Raw genomic sequence first — 14,904 nt, 5'->3', positions numbered from 1 at the left:
AGAAATGCATTATTATTTGTGTATACAAAATTTTTAAAATCAAATAGTCTCTTATTAACAAGGTCTATTTTCAGCATGGTTATCTTTATGTCTACAACTGCAAGAACTTGTGCTTTGAATTCAGGTCAACATGTTCAAATTTGAATTTTTCTAGAATCATTGCTTTGCTCAACTATCTACCAGGAATAAGAATAACAAGTCCAGCTAACATTTATTGAGCAGTTTCTACATAACAGACACTTGACATGTCTTAATTTACTCCTTAAAACAAGCCTGTAAGGGAGGTAAAATTCCTATCAGTTTTTCTCTGGGGAAAGTGAGGAACATAAACCTTTTCAAGGACAAACAGTAAGCAATCTATTAGAGGCAGAAATCACATACAGGTAAGTGGGTTGCAGAACCCCTGGTCTTAAAATGCTCTGCAGGGTATAAAATGCCTAGTAGAATACAGGAGCCACGGTGTCCACTAACTTGTTGCTACTGCTATCTTAAGTGGATAGCTGAGGCTAACACCATGAGTGGAGTTAACCTATCTTCCAGATATTTTATTAATATACTGAAGGTGATTTTGAAAACCTGTGAAATGCAACATAGAGCTATTTAAAATTGTTGTACTGTATTTGTTTTGTAAATTCAGACTTTAACTTGAAAAGCTCTTTATATGAAAAGTATGCCTTTCTGCATTGATCTTCATTCCGAAAGACAGCTGACAACAGGTTTCTCTACCATGGAAAACTGTTATTAATTATACACTAGACTGAAGGGCAAGGTTCTCTGAATTCAGTGTTAGCGGACTAGTGCAGTAAGTCATCAGCAAGCTTCTGGCATTATGCGCTTGTGTGGTACCAGCAGATTCCCCAGAGAACCTTGCAAAGATCACAACAGAATGAAGGCTCGAATGGACATCCAGGTGGGGCTTGCTGGTAATTTTTTTATTTTCTTTAAGCAAACTCCGACTGTATCTCACTGATAGTCCATCTAAGTGAGATATAAGTTTATAGTAAAGTTTGATTTATTTTTTCATTGCACATAATTATCTGTGCAAACTTAGCAAAAGTTTAAAGTTTAGATAATTACAAGAAAATGACAGGATGAAATCTGCTTCAATTGAAACAAATGTGTTTTCTATTTTTAATAAGACTTATGCGAGTGCTATTTTAGAGGGTGGCAATTTGACTATCGAATGGTTTTAAAAGGGGCACAAGCTTCAGAAATGATGATATGCACAGAATAGATATTTTTCTAAGCTTTCAATTACATCAAGTGGTTTTCGGTATTGCATTCATTTATATATTGCTGAATAAATGTTTTGTTTACCACAAAAGAATGTGATTTAAATACTTTCATACATAAGCTTTCTTTCTTTAATTCTTTTCCTCTGCAAAAAATAGCAACTAACTCAATCCTAAAAACAACAGAATCATGGAAATTTCAAGTGTTCTAATAAAGTTTTAAAGGGCTTGTGGAGGAGGTTAGGCTATTAAAAAAGAATCTGTAGCAACTAATTAGAAAAACTTTAACAGAAAAAAAATGATAGATGTTTTTAGATCTATGAGAAAGAAATACAGGACTTGCATTTGCTATAGAGCTTACCTAGAAATTGGATGTAATTCTGTTCTTAAATATTTAAGAGATTTTTGGATAAAATTATTTTGTTGATACTCCCACCCCTATTCCTACCCCCAAAACAGATACTAAAAGGGAAGTGACTGAAGGAGAATGATTGGAACTCACAGCCCACCTAACAGAGAGCCTTCTAAATAAAAGAAAGATAAAATTAAACATTGAATTATTAGTAGCAAATAACTCCTTAAAATTTTATCATCTTTCAAAGATTATCCTCAAAAATGTGCTTAGAGAAAATGTAAAAGAGTAACCTAGAATTTTTTAAAGAAACCTATTTTTCATCTGTTACACATGACTCCTAATTAATAAGATGTTATTAGTGCTGAATCTACACTTGAATTTTCATTCTTCAGCACTAATATATGAGTATCATTAAGTCTCGTTTCGAAACATCACTATTATCTAAATGTTACTGTCTATGAGGTTCTGAGTAACTGTTTCTATCTACTTACCCGCATTTCTGGTGTAGAAGATGGGGATGAGGAGAGGGTGATGCCCAAAGAGGTGGGTGCTGCTGGTTCTTCAATGGCACCTCTTGCAATCATCAATTTAACCCTGTTTCCACACTGCCTGAGCACTTGTGCTACTTGCTCACTGCTCATTCCTGCTAGATCCGTGTCACCAATCTTTAGAATGTGGTCTCCACTGCACAGTCGCCCATGCTGAATAAAAAGATCTGTTAATCAGGCTACTAATATTTAAATTTCATCAGGGAAATCCTAAATGAGGGAAAGAAAATAATTTAAAAACAGCAGTAATGTGAATTACCAATCACAGAACATGAAACATGTGGTTGTTATTTTAACTGCCTTTTGATGCATCTTAACATTATTCAATGTGATATAAGTAACTGAAATTCACAAACATTCCTTAAATCAATAGTTGATAACAGCATTTCAATTCGATTTTTACCCACTGTATATAGGAAAATATTAGGTCTTTTATAAGTTTTTTGAGAATAGAAAAAAAGAAAAGAAAATGCCACTAAGCAAAGATGAAGCATATACAAATACACATTACTCAAAAAATACAGAAAACCACCAAAAAGCAGTGAACTAATACCACATTCCTGTCTTATACTTTCAATTAAAAATCTCCCTAACAGAATAATTTTCAGATGAAATAGATGAAAATTCAGATGGAGTCTTACTATTATACAAACACTATTCACTAGAACTTTCTGCAGTGACGGAAATGCTCTGCATCACCCAATATGGCAGCTACTAGTGACAGGTGGTTCTAGAGCACCTGAAATGTCTCCAGTCCAATCAAAGAACTGAATTTGTCATTTTATTTAATTTTTTAAAATTTCCTTTATTTATTTTAGAAAGAAAGAGCTCAAGAGGGGTTGGGATGGGTGTGGTGTGAGACAGAGGGACAAGAGAGAGAATCTTAAGCAGACTCTGTGCTGAGTGTGGAGCCTGACTCAGGACTTGATCTCACGATGCAAGAGATCGTGACCTGAGCTGAAACCAAGAGTTGGACACTTAACTGACTACATCATCCAGGAACCCAAGGCATTCATTTTATTTAATTTTAATTAATTTAAACTTGAATTTTAGAAGTAGCAAGTAGCTACAAGCAGCTACAGTATTGGGTACTGCAGTTCTATACTGAAGACAAAGCTCAATTTATTGCAGACCAGTCAACTAGGGGAATTTCATTAAATACTGTTAGAGGCTGGCTAATATTTAAAAGAGAGGAAATATTCATATTACTGAGCTACTGTCAATACCTCTACTGATAAAGCTGTCATTACACAGGCCTTTCATTTAGGAATATGAGAAATATTTCATGAACTGACTTAACTAGGTTAAGTTTAAACATACAATGCAAAAACAAATGACTTTACAACAAAATGTTATAACCAAAGAAAAAGTCACTTAACACTAGAACTTCTCAAATTAAAATATAAGTTATAACTAGTAATTTTACAACAATTTTTCTCACATATATATATTCCAGCAGTGTCACAGAACATAAATGGCAATACCAGCACAAACTACTCCAAGTGATAAAAATAGGCTGTGCTTCATTTACAAAGATGACACAAGTGACCCATCACTAAAGGGACTTGTTTTTTCTCTCAATAATAAAGTATCTTTCCTTCCATAATATCTTGTGGCTGTAAAGCAGCTGACTAGTTTTACAAATACAATTTGTAATCATAAAATAAAGGGTAGCTACCTCTATAATGATCAAATCTATAACCTGGGCTTTAGTCTGTCGTTCTACAAAAGTCTTAAGATCGTTGCCTAAAACTGTAACTTAAGGGGCGCCTGGCTTGGTTCAGCTGGTTAAGCCCCCAACTCTTGATTTTGGCTCAGGTTATGATCTCAGGGTCCTGGGATCAAGCCCCGCACGCAGTGGGGAGTCAGCTTGAGATTCTTTCACTCTCTCTCCCTCCACCTTCCTCCTTGCTCTCTCATTCTCTCTCTCTCTCTCTCTCTGAAATAAATAAATCTTTAAAAAAATAAATAAATAGAACTGTAACTTAACATCAATGTCCCTCTTCAAAGATCTTTCTCCCAGGGTTAAGAACACACTTTCGGAAAAGCCCCGCAAAACAGAAGCTTCTTCTAACCCAGCTTCTTTGACATTACATAAGGCCAGAGTTTCTTCTTCCTAAGAGAAAATATAAAAGATGAAGGCATACAATTTGAAAAAGCAACATAAAACACCTACTGGAGTAGCTTACCTGGTCAGCTACTCCTCCAGGCAGAATGGTTTTTACTATCACTCCAGTTGCTTTTCCTCCAACGATGCCAAATCCTAGTCCAGATCCATCGTTCACCAGTTCAATAGTCTCCACATGCTGCCAGTGAACCTGAAAACAAAACTTCTACATGAATTTGAAAAAATTGGGGAAAACTAAAGTTTTATTATGATTGAGATTTTTGTGACTATTATTTTGTGATTGGTATCAAATAATGGAGTTCGGATATAATAATGAGCCTTAACAATGTCCCTTTCATTTAGTATACTTCCCTTTCAACAGATTGTTACTGCTATTGATATAGTCATTCTTGAAATTATCAATACATCTTTTTAGTAACCACATTTAACCAGTTGAAGATAGGCACTGATTTGCAAGATCCTTTGTAGAACTTCTAAAAAAAGAAAAAGATCAAGGAAAAATCATCACCTGTTAAGATTATCTTCTATAAAATCTTGCTTCACAGGATTTCAAATTAGAGGACTCCTTAAAGTCACTGACTGCTAACTCAAAGACTATAATTCTGTAATTTATAAAGCAAAGACAAGACTATTATCTGTCTACAGATAGAATCAGGTTTATTGAAAAACGGAATTTTATTTTTTGAGGAATGTGGTCAACTAGAAGAATACATAAAGAAAGGTAAAAGTTGACTTAGAAGGTAGTAACTTAATTATAGTTAAATAACTAATATTCCAGTGAGGGAGAGATAAAAGAATAAAATAGGAAAAACTCATGAAATACAAGGACCTACAAGAAACGGAAATCTGTAGACTACCAAAAAGAACTAGAAAAATAATATCTGTCCCTTATACAAATCTTACGTACTCACCGGATTAGAGTGAGCTGAAATTGTGCTGGCTGCAGATGGAGACCGGGACACTATGGGGCTGATGAGTTGAGGCAATGAGCCTCTGGCAATAACTAGCTGGACATTATCCTTGGCTTTCTGCAGGATGCTGATAGCCTGCTGATGTGTAATTGTCTGATCAAGTGCCTGTCCATTGATAGCAAGGATCTGATCGGTTTCCTTCAATCTTCCATCTCTAACAGGAATGAAGAAAGGGGTAGAAGACATCTGACAGCTTTCAAGAAAATGACAGCTTCTTTGGCATATATTTTCAGGTTACATTTAAGCCAGTTTTCTAATGGCCACACTTTTTAAGCTTTTCCCTGCAATTTTACTTTTAAAAATTTAAGTCTGGGGCACCTGGGTGGCTCAGTGGGTTAAGCCGCTGCCTTCGGCTCAGGTCATGATCTCAGGGTCCTGGGATCAAGTCCCGCATCGGGCTCTCTGCTCAGCAGGGAGCCTGCTTCCTCCTCTCTCTCTCTCTGCCTGCCTCTTTGCCTACTTGTGATCTCTCTGCCAAATAAATAAATAAATAAAATATTTAAAAAAAAAAAAATTAAGTCTGGGTGCTCGCTTCGGCAGCACATATACTAAAAATTTAAGTCTGGGCTCCAGTTATCCACGCCTAATCAATCTCTCCCATCTAAAAGCTACCTTCTTTATAGCTACTCACTCAACCAGTATGTTTTGTCTTAGATAAAAGCAAAGGTGGAAACGTTTAGTTGTTTTGAACATATTAAAAAAATACAGCTCAAGTTACCATGGGTCACTTGTATACTTTCCAATACTGCAACTTTTAAATCTAATCAAAAAGAACCCACTTAATAATTATGAGACTAATGTCCTACTCAAATTTTCCTTTCCTTCCTTTTTAAAAAGTGATCATCACTGCATTTAAAAGATACTCTCCCTTCCAAGTACTTGCTTTTTATCACAGTATTGTTAAAAATTTCTAAAAACTGATTAATAATAGATTACATTAAGTTTCTGTTTTTATTCATTTTGTTTCTCTAAATTTTCCCAAGGTCTTCAACACCTTCTGAATATAGTATCAAAAACAGAGAAGATGCCATGAAAGTCTTACCTGTGGGCCACACTACCCTCTTGGATCTCCTGCACGAATATTCCCAGTTCACCCCGGTTTTCGCTCCTGAGTCCCACAACACTAAACCCAAGGCCTCCACATGGAGGTTTGAGAAGCTCAAAAACTTCTACATGGCGACCCTGTTCAGGAAACAAGGCAAAAAACAAAACTGAAAATTAATCACTCAATTCAGTTATTTTATTAGTGGTATTACTAAGTTTAAAAAAATAATTTAGAAGAATTTCCTCAGATAACCTTTATCATTCATCACCTAGAATGATGTATTTTATTATTGATCCTGAAGAATGAAAAAAAAAAAAGAAAAATGAAACAAAAATTTCTTGACCATCCAATCTCACACAAAATTCACTTCTTTTCCATTTCAATTTTTTCAGATGTTAAAAATGTCCTCATAAATATATTTAATAATATATATTACATATTTATATAATGTAATATATTACATATTTATATAATGTAATATAAACATATACATATTCTTCCAATTATTCAGGACTTGATTACACTGTTCTATTGTAACTAACAAGAAGAAATATTCTTACTTGGGCCATATTTTTGATTAGTTGATCAAATTCATCACAAGCAGGTTTCCCATTGACATGTGTAGTACCAGATCCCGTAAATGCTTCCAGATTCCCATTATTTGAAGATGATAAGAACAATTCATTTTGCAGAGGAGGAATTACAGCTGGGCTGAGATGTGGAATGTGAGCATATTCAACATTTGAAATTGCCGATGCTGTAGTGTTTACCTGAGAGCAATATGAAGATTATTAACGAGTCTGACATTCCATAAACTATCTCGTAGAAAACATCCAGAGGGGTAATAATAAACTACACATGAAATTACAAAATTTCCATTTCCTTTGATTGAGCTACTGAATTTCAAGAAATTAATTTCAAAGAGAAAAATGAGAATAATACACAAAGAGTGTGTATAAGGATGCTCAACGCAGCATTGTTTTTATTAGGTAAGAAAAATTTCAAAACCTACCTCCAGTGTTCAACTTTAAGGTAGCCATTAAAACACACACAAACATACATATTCACATGCACACTGAAGTACAAAAGGCTAGCTATCGACCAATGTGTACAGTATGACACAGTGCACATTCAAAAAAGATGTTTATATTTATATTAAATGTGGGAAAATATACACATTATAAAATGTTATAATAACATTAGTTGTCCCTGAGAGAGAGGGCCATTTAATCTTTAATATTCTTGAATTTTTAGAATAATATATATAGCAAAGAAGTTGGTCTTTCCTGAAAAGAGGTCTGGCCTGTATTCCCAGCTCCTAGGAAGGAACCTCTAAACCCTTGGAGCTTCCAGATATTCATGGTGAACTCCAAGTCCACAAGACACCAGCCCAAACTGACACTAAGCTAAATCACATAGGCAGTTAATCATGTCTATGAAATGATATCCTAATAACGTTTCTGAGCACCAAACTCAGGTGAGCTTCCTGGGTTGGCAAGACTCCGTGCATACTGTCACACACCAATTCTGAAAAGGAAACATTTTGTGAGGAAAATGGAAGCTTCATATTTGAAATCCTCAGGCTATACTATGCGTCTCTTCTTTTGGCTGATTTTATACCTGGATCCTTTCCTTTCAATGGACCATAAGCCTGAGTAGAAAAGCTTCCAATAAATTCTGTAGGTCCTTATACTGAATTATCATACCTGAGGGTGGTTTGGGGATGAACTTGAAGTTCATCTCAGAAGAAAGGTGGTCGTTTGTGGATTCTTCCCTCTAACATCATAGTCCGACCTTAACTGTTTGCTCCTGGTATCAAAAGTCTCCAACAGAGTTGGAAATCTGGAGGACTGTGCCCTCAGGCCTTGCAGTTTGGCTAACTCCAGATACAATGACATAAGTAATAGCAATGACAAAAAAGATCATTCCATTCTGGAAAAGCATTCTATGATTACTTGTGTCTATTACATAGATTATCAGGTTAAAGCTAAATAATTTCCCATTTCTGTAGGATGTCTGTACTGCAAATTTTTACCCACAATTATTTATCAGAAAGAGTAAATCAGTAATACTTTTGGATCACTCTCTGAACTCATCTCCTGCACTGTGTCCCTCACCCAGCAGAATGCAGCTACATCGAGCCCTTCACAGTTCCTCAAAGCAAACTGCTCACTCTATCAGCCATGTATATCCTTCCCCCAACATCTACATGCTTATTGCTTAATTTTATACAGGTGTGCTCAACTTCATCCCAGAGAAGCCCTCCCTGACAACGCTACCCAAGACAGTATCACACCACTAATGTTCCACGAGCCTATCCTGTTCCGTTTTTCTTCTTGGCACTTGCCATGGACCCTGCTGTCAAGGAGCTTCCATCCCAATCTCTGTGGACAGACTAGAATGTAGAATTCCCCAGTGAAGGAATTGGACTATTTTATTCTCTCTTATGTCCTTCATTCTCTACAGGAGTGCCTTGCACCGACCTGGTATTCAATATACATTTGCAGAATAAATGTGTGGGGTTTTTTTGGTTTTTTTTTTTTTTTGGGACTTACTCTGATTTCATCTCCCCAACAACTCTCCCACTGTCATTATTTCCATTTTTCAGATGACAATATTACACAAAGGCACACACCTAATAAGTAGACTATGATCTGGATTTTTTCAAGAAGGTGTTCCTATGCACTATACACATAAGAAACGGTCATTTGAGGTATCATTTCTAGAAATGACATTAGGTAAAATTTACATTGACAGAGCAATCAAAATATTTTATAACATATCACTAATCCATGCCTAAGAGCATGTTACCTGTCCTTAAAATTAAATAGAAGACTCAGTAAGTTAACAAAGTTACCAATAACCCAGCTTATACTGGCTTATATTATACTGGCAATCTACAATCACAGATGAAAGAGAGATCACTGAGTTGAGAAGAGGTTTTTGGGAATCCTCTCAAATGGTTATTTTAAAATCTACAGCAGGAATTATCAATTATTATTTTTTTCAAAAGCAAACTCATGCCAAATTTGATTTTTTTCTTTTTTTTTTTTTTTAATCCTGAGCCATGGCAACTTCAGTAAAGTCTGCCAGCAGAAGATACACCGCTCAGGTTGAAGCAGATGGCATAATGAAATATGTGACAGGCTGAGGATCCCACACACCAAGACCTCATGCCTATAGTATGTTTCCATAGGAGAAAAATATTTGGACTTCTGCTACGGTAAGCCAGAATGAACAAATCACATTCCAAGAATAGAGAGTTTATCTATATGAAGTTAACTGGTGAAACAGAAGCTCTGATTTTATGGAAGACTAGGTGTGAAAGAACTCAAAAGTAAAGTTACAGGACCAGAACAAGTACAGTACTATGAGAATCATAGGAAAGTACTGAATATCAATGGTCTTTTCCAAATTTGTTAAGGCTTTTACCAATGTTAATGACTCCTCCTGTCTCCTCTTGGCCCCTGAGATCTATGTAAATGTAAGAGTAGAGGTTAAAGAGATCACGTATTTAAAAACTACAATTTAATTATATCATCATACAAAAGGGTTGTTTTTTAAATGTGCAGATTTACACTCAGAGAAAAGCACAAAGGCACCTTTGACTCTGCCATAACTATTTAATAAAATGGCTATCCAAGCTATAATCTCCTTGAGAAACAGGAATGGATCTTACTTGTCTTGATAGACCTGTTCATAGCAGACACAGCATAAATGTTTAATTAAAAAATCTTGACTCCCATCTTGGTTTATAAATATAAAATAAACAGAAGAAAACACAACTATCTGGTGATTTTTATATACAGATAAACAATCTGTATGATTTATGGAAGTTGCTAGTAAATGAGCAAGAGTCACTAAATAATTATCTGTTCTCTGTTTAAGTTCTGGCTGAATATTTCAATCTAAAAAGGCTTTTTATGGTTTTAGTAAATAAACACATTAACTTAATTTATGGATCTGAATTAGTGCTAATACCTAAAACATAATAAAATAAAGATTATGTAAATTACTCAAATAAAAAGTCAAAATTCTTTGTAAAAAGGCAGGATGAAACACCCTTCACATTTAGAAGTATAGATCAAGCCTTCTTTTAAGACGTAGTCAGAGGGGTCCTGGGAGGCTCAGTTGTTTAAGTGTCTGACTTCCACTCAGGTCATGATCCCAGGGTCCTGGGATCCTCCCCCGGTAAGGATCTCCACTCAGCAGGGAGTCTGCTTGTCCCTCCACCCCTCTGCTCACTTGTGTTCTCTCTCTTTCTCTCTCTCCCTCTCTTAAATAAATAAATAGGTAAACAAAATCTTTAATTAAAAAAAAAATAGAATGCAGTCAGATCAGAAATTGGTTGTTATTTCAAAAGGCCAGATAAGGTAGAACACATAACACAGGACAGATACATAACCTAAGTACTTTAACTTAAAGCATGGGTGCATTCATTCACAAATATCTTGATGCATGAGAGCTCCCCACTTCTTTTTTACATGAACTGTACTCATTTAATATGGCATTACTTTCCATCTCAGTCTCCTTAAGATGAAGCAAGAATGTGGACACTTGAGAAATAATTTAAGAAACCCGGATTTTTATGAGATCTTTCTTCAGTGTGTTACAGTTTGACTACACAGAACCAATTTACTAATAACTGTTTTATCAATTCATTTACATAGTCTTTCAAAAGAATTTAAGTAAGTTTTCATGGAAAAAAATCCTTTGCCATGAATTTTTATATTATATAACAAAGTCAAATAACTATAAAAATAATTATCATGGGCAAAACAGCTCTAAAAATGACTCTGATGAATGCACATTTATCTGGGGACAGCTGCAAAAGAACACACGAGAAAATGTCTGAAAACAAGTGTTTTGCGCTCTAAGCATCAGCCATACATATGTCTTGAAGAACAGTATCTTTCCGTCTAGCAAGCCACTTATTTGGAGGTGTGCTAAGAGAGCTGCATCTGTAACAGCATCCCAAGAAAACAAAAAAATTGTCTTTGGTTCTCTATACACAATTAAGCTGACCCTGTGGGAAGAGCTACATCAGAGTTAACCCTTCCACTGAGATCAATCAGAAAATTTATAGAGAGTGCTGTGAAAAAATCTTTAAAGGTATCAGGAAGAAACAATCACTTCTACCATATTCTAGTCATCAGAAGCAAATCAATAAAGCGACCCCACACTCAAAGAGAAGAGATGACACAAGAGCGTGAACACCAGAAGGCAGGGATCACCTCCATCCCAGAGGCTGACTACCACAGCACATCATAGTAAAACTGCTGAAGGCCAAGACAGAGAAAAGATCTAAAGCCACCAGAACAAAAAGGCACCTTATCTTCAAAGAAGAATAAAACTGGCAACTAAACTTCCAAGTTAATCAATGAAAAACAGAAGACAATAGAATTTAAAAAACTAAAAAAAAATGAAAAAAAAAATCAACTTAGCATTTTCAGAATACCTTCCTTACACACACAGAGAGACAGTACTGCTTCAGAATTCTACAAAAGAAATACACAAGTAAATTCTCAGAAACACAAAAGATCCCTCAAGAAATTCCCCTAATGCAGAAAAAAAGACTGAAGAACACAAAAAAGGGTTTAAAGATTTAAGTAAATCGGGACACACCTGAGTGACCCCATCTATTAAAAGCCTCTGATTTCGTTCCAGATAAGTTTGTGATCTTGGTGTCATGATATGGAGCCCTGCATCAGGCTCTGCACTCAGTAGGGAGCCTGCTTCAGATTCTCTCTCTCCCTCTGCCCTCCCCTCATTCGCTCTTGAACTCTCTCTAAAATAAATAAATAAATCTTTTTCTTCTTTTTTTAAAGGGATGGAGTTTTAAATATAGGTAGGAATGAAATGAAATATAGATATGTACAGAATAATTACACAGAAGACACAAGTAGGGTACAGGAGGTTGAACTGTACTAAGTTCCTTTCGTTTCCGAAGAAGTAGCAAAAGTTCTAATTAAAGTAATATCATAATAAGTTAAGGGTTATATATCTGACAAAAGACTGATGTCTGGCCTAAAGGAAAAAAACTCAAATCTCCATACTAAAGAAGATTCTATTAGAAAAGGAACAAAGACATTTCACCAAAGAGGATATGTGGATGGCAAATAAGAACACAGAAGATGTTCAACATCATTATCCATTAGAGAAATGCAAATTAAAAGCACAAAGAATATCACTATATACCTATCAGAATGATTAAATAAAAAAATAATGACATGCACCCAATGCTGGTGAGAATGTGGAGAAAATGGCCTGCTTGCGCAGTGCTGGTAGGAATGTAAAATGGTAGAATCCCTCTGACAAAGAGTTTGGCAGGGTCTAAAAAAACTAAATATGCATTTATCCTAAAACATGGCAATTACACTCTGAGGCATCTATTGTACAGAAATTAAAATTATGCACATGCAAAACCATGCAGCAGCTTTATCTACAAGAGTGAAAAACTGGAAAGAAACAAAGGGTCCCTCAAGAGGTGGGTGCAAAAAGGATAATTTCAAAAGTCCCATACATTATGACTATGTTTATAAAATTCTTGAAGTGGTTTAATTATAAAGACAGCAAAGTTGCCAGGGGACAGGGATGGTGGCAGGGAGGGAACAGGGTATAGCAATTAATGAGTAACACAGAGATATCATTGCGGTGATGGAATAGTATCTAGATTGTGATGGTGATTACACAAATCTATGCAAGAGAAAGAATGTCACAGACTGAAAAAAAAAAAAACAGACATTAAACCATTATCAGCTTCTGTGGTTCTGATATTTTATTTTAGTTACCAGACGTTACCACTGGAGATAACCTGCTGAAGTACATAGAGGACCGCTCTATACAATAATGAAAAATTACTGAGAATGTATAATTATCACAAAATAAAATTCTTAAAAGTTGACTCAAATAGGCCAAGGATACTTACTATAATCTTTAGGGTAACCTCTAAAAGAATAATAAAATTAAGTATCAGTAGCGTGTTAACAGAAGAAGATGAAATATAAAGTGAACAAATACCAAAAAAATAAACAAACAAGACAAAAAGAAAAAAAGGTCAATTAAAGTTTATTAATAATTAAATAACAATAATTTTAAGACTGTATAACACAAAAAAACACATAGATGCTATTCACTGAAGATACAAGTTAATAACAGAAAAGATAAAGATGAAAGGAGAAAGAGCCACCATATATACATTAAACAGAAGATGACTGGTATACCTGCCCTAGTATCAGATGAACAGACTTTAAGCCAAGAAGCATTACTGGAGATAAAGAGGGACAATTCATATAGATAAAGGCTCAATTCAGGGAAAGACAAGACAGTCTAAGTCATCTAAAAATATAACCTCAGGGGTACCTGGGCTTGCTCCCTCTTTAAATGTCTGCCTTCAGCTCAGGTCATGATCCCAGGATCCTGGGATCCCAGCTCAAAACAGGGCTCCCTGCTCAATGGGGAGCCTGCTTCTCCTTCTTCCTCTGTTGCTCCCCCTGCTTGTGCTCTCCTTCTGTCAAATAAATAAATAAAATCTTAAAAAAATAAAAACAAAAATATAATCTCAAAATTTGTAGGGCCAAAGGACTCAGATCCAAAGGAGAAACAGACAAATTCACAATCATAAGTAGAGATTATAACTTATTCCTTTCTGTAACTGATAGAATGGGGGGAGGGGAAATCAAGGATATGAAAGATATGAACAACATTCTAAATAAAGTTGATAGAGTCAATATTTAAAAAAGCAGCTCTATTTCCTGGGTTGGGGGGGAACAGAAACTAAAACTTAAAAAAAGATTGCATTTAAAATGATAAAATTGGGGCGCCTGGGTGGCTCAGTGGGTTAAGTCTCTGCCTTTGGCTCAGGTCATGATCTCGGGATTCTGGGATGGAGCTCCTGCTCAGCAGACAGCCTGCTTCTTCCTCTCTCTCTGCTTGCCTCTCTGCCTACTTGTCATCTCTGTCTGTCAAATAAATAAATAAAATCTTTAAAAAAAAATAAAATAAAATGATAAAATTATTTTAAAAAGCTGAATACAACCTAAAGTTTAGAAATAGAGTCATATATATATGGCCACATGATTTAGTGTGCCAGTGTAAGGGAGAAAAGAATGATCTTTTCAATAAATGGTTCTGGTTCAAATGGATAGTCAAATGGAAAATTAACATACATACTTTACCTCAAACACAGCCTAAATTTAGAAGCTAAAACAAGCTTCTGAGAGAAAATCTCTATATCCTTGGCATAACCAATGATTTCTTAAGTAGGACAAATAAGGCAATACACATAGAGGAAAGGTTATACAAATTAGACTTTATCAAAATTAAAAAAAAAAAAAACCTCTGGTCATCAAAACATATAACTAAGAGACTCAAAAAGCAAGATATAAAGCAAAAAAAAAAAAAAAAAAGACAGTTGCAATATAAATGTCCAACAAAGTTGTATTCAGAAAATATTAAAAAAAAAAACCTGTTCTAACTCTGTAAAGACTGACAAACCAGTAGAAAAATTGGCAAAAGACTTAAAACAGGAACTCCCCAAAGGAGGATATCCAAATGATCAAAAGCATATGAAAAGTATCATTAGTCATCATATGATACTACAACATACCCCTCAGAATGCCTACA

The 14,904-nt window shown here is 35.2% G+C and overlaps 1 protein-coding gene and 1 long non-coding RNA gene across 6 annotated transcripts in view; one reads left to right on the top strand and one right to left on the bottom strand.

Annotated features, from left to right (window-relative positions):
* Window positions 1–14,904, bottom strand: part of MPDZ (multiple PDZ domain crumbs cell polarity complex component) — a 154,379-nt gene that overhangs the window by 96,595 nt on the left and 42,880 nt on the right. For all 5 annotated transcript variants that reach the window (XM_044265648.1, XM_044265650.1, XM_044265652.1 and 2 more), the window contains exons 4-8: window positions 6,840–7,049; window positions 6,277–6,416; window positions 5,175–5,388; window positions 4,325–4,453; window positions 2,079–2,288 (exon numbers count right to left, since the gene is read on the bottom strand). In XM_044265648.1, coding sequence (XP_044121583.1) covers window positions 2,079–2,288; window positions 4,325–4,453; window positions 5,175–5,388; window positions 6,277–6,416; window positions 6,840–7,049 — 903 coding nt within the window. The remainder of the gene's footprint in view (window positions 1–2,078; window positions 2,289–4,324; window positions 4,454–5,174; window positions 5,389–6,276; window positions 6,417–6,839; window positions 7,050–14,904) is intronic.
* On the top strand, window positions 815–6,276 carry LOC122917600. Its single transcript, XR_006386411.1, has 3 exons — window positions 815–910; window positions 5,396–5,467; window positions 6,218–6,276. It is a non-coding gene; the product is annotated as an uncharacterized LOC122917600 (long non-coding RNA).

The sequence above is a fragment of the Neovison vison genome, chromosome 9 (genome assembly GCF_020171115.1).
Source record: "Neovison vison isolate M4711 chromosome 9, ASM_NN_V1, whole genome shotgun sequence".
Taxonomy (NCBI): Eukaryota; Metazoa; Chordata; class Mammalia; order Carnivora; family Mustelidae; genus Neogale; species Neogale vison.
The sequence above is the reverse complement of the archived record's forward strand: the minus strand, read 5'-3'. Positions and strand labels throughout refer to the sequence as shown.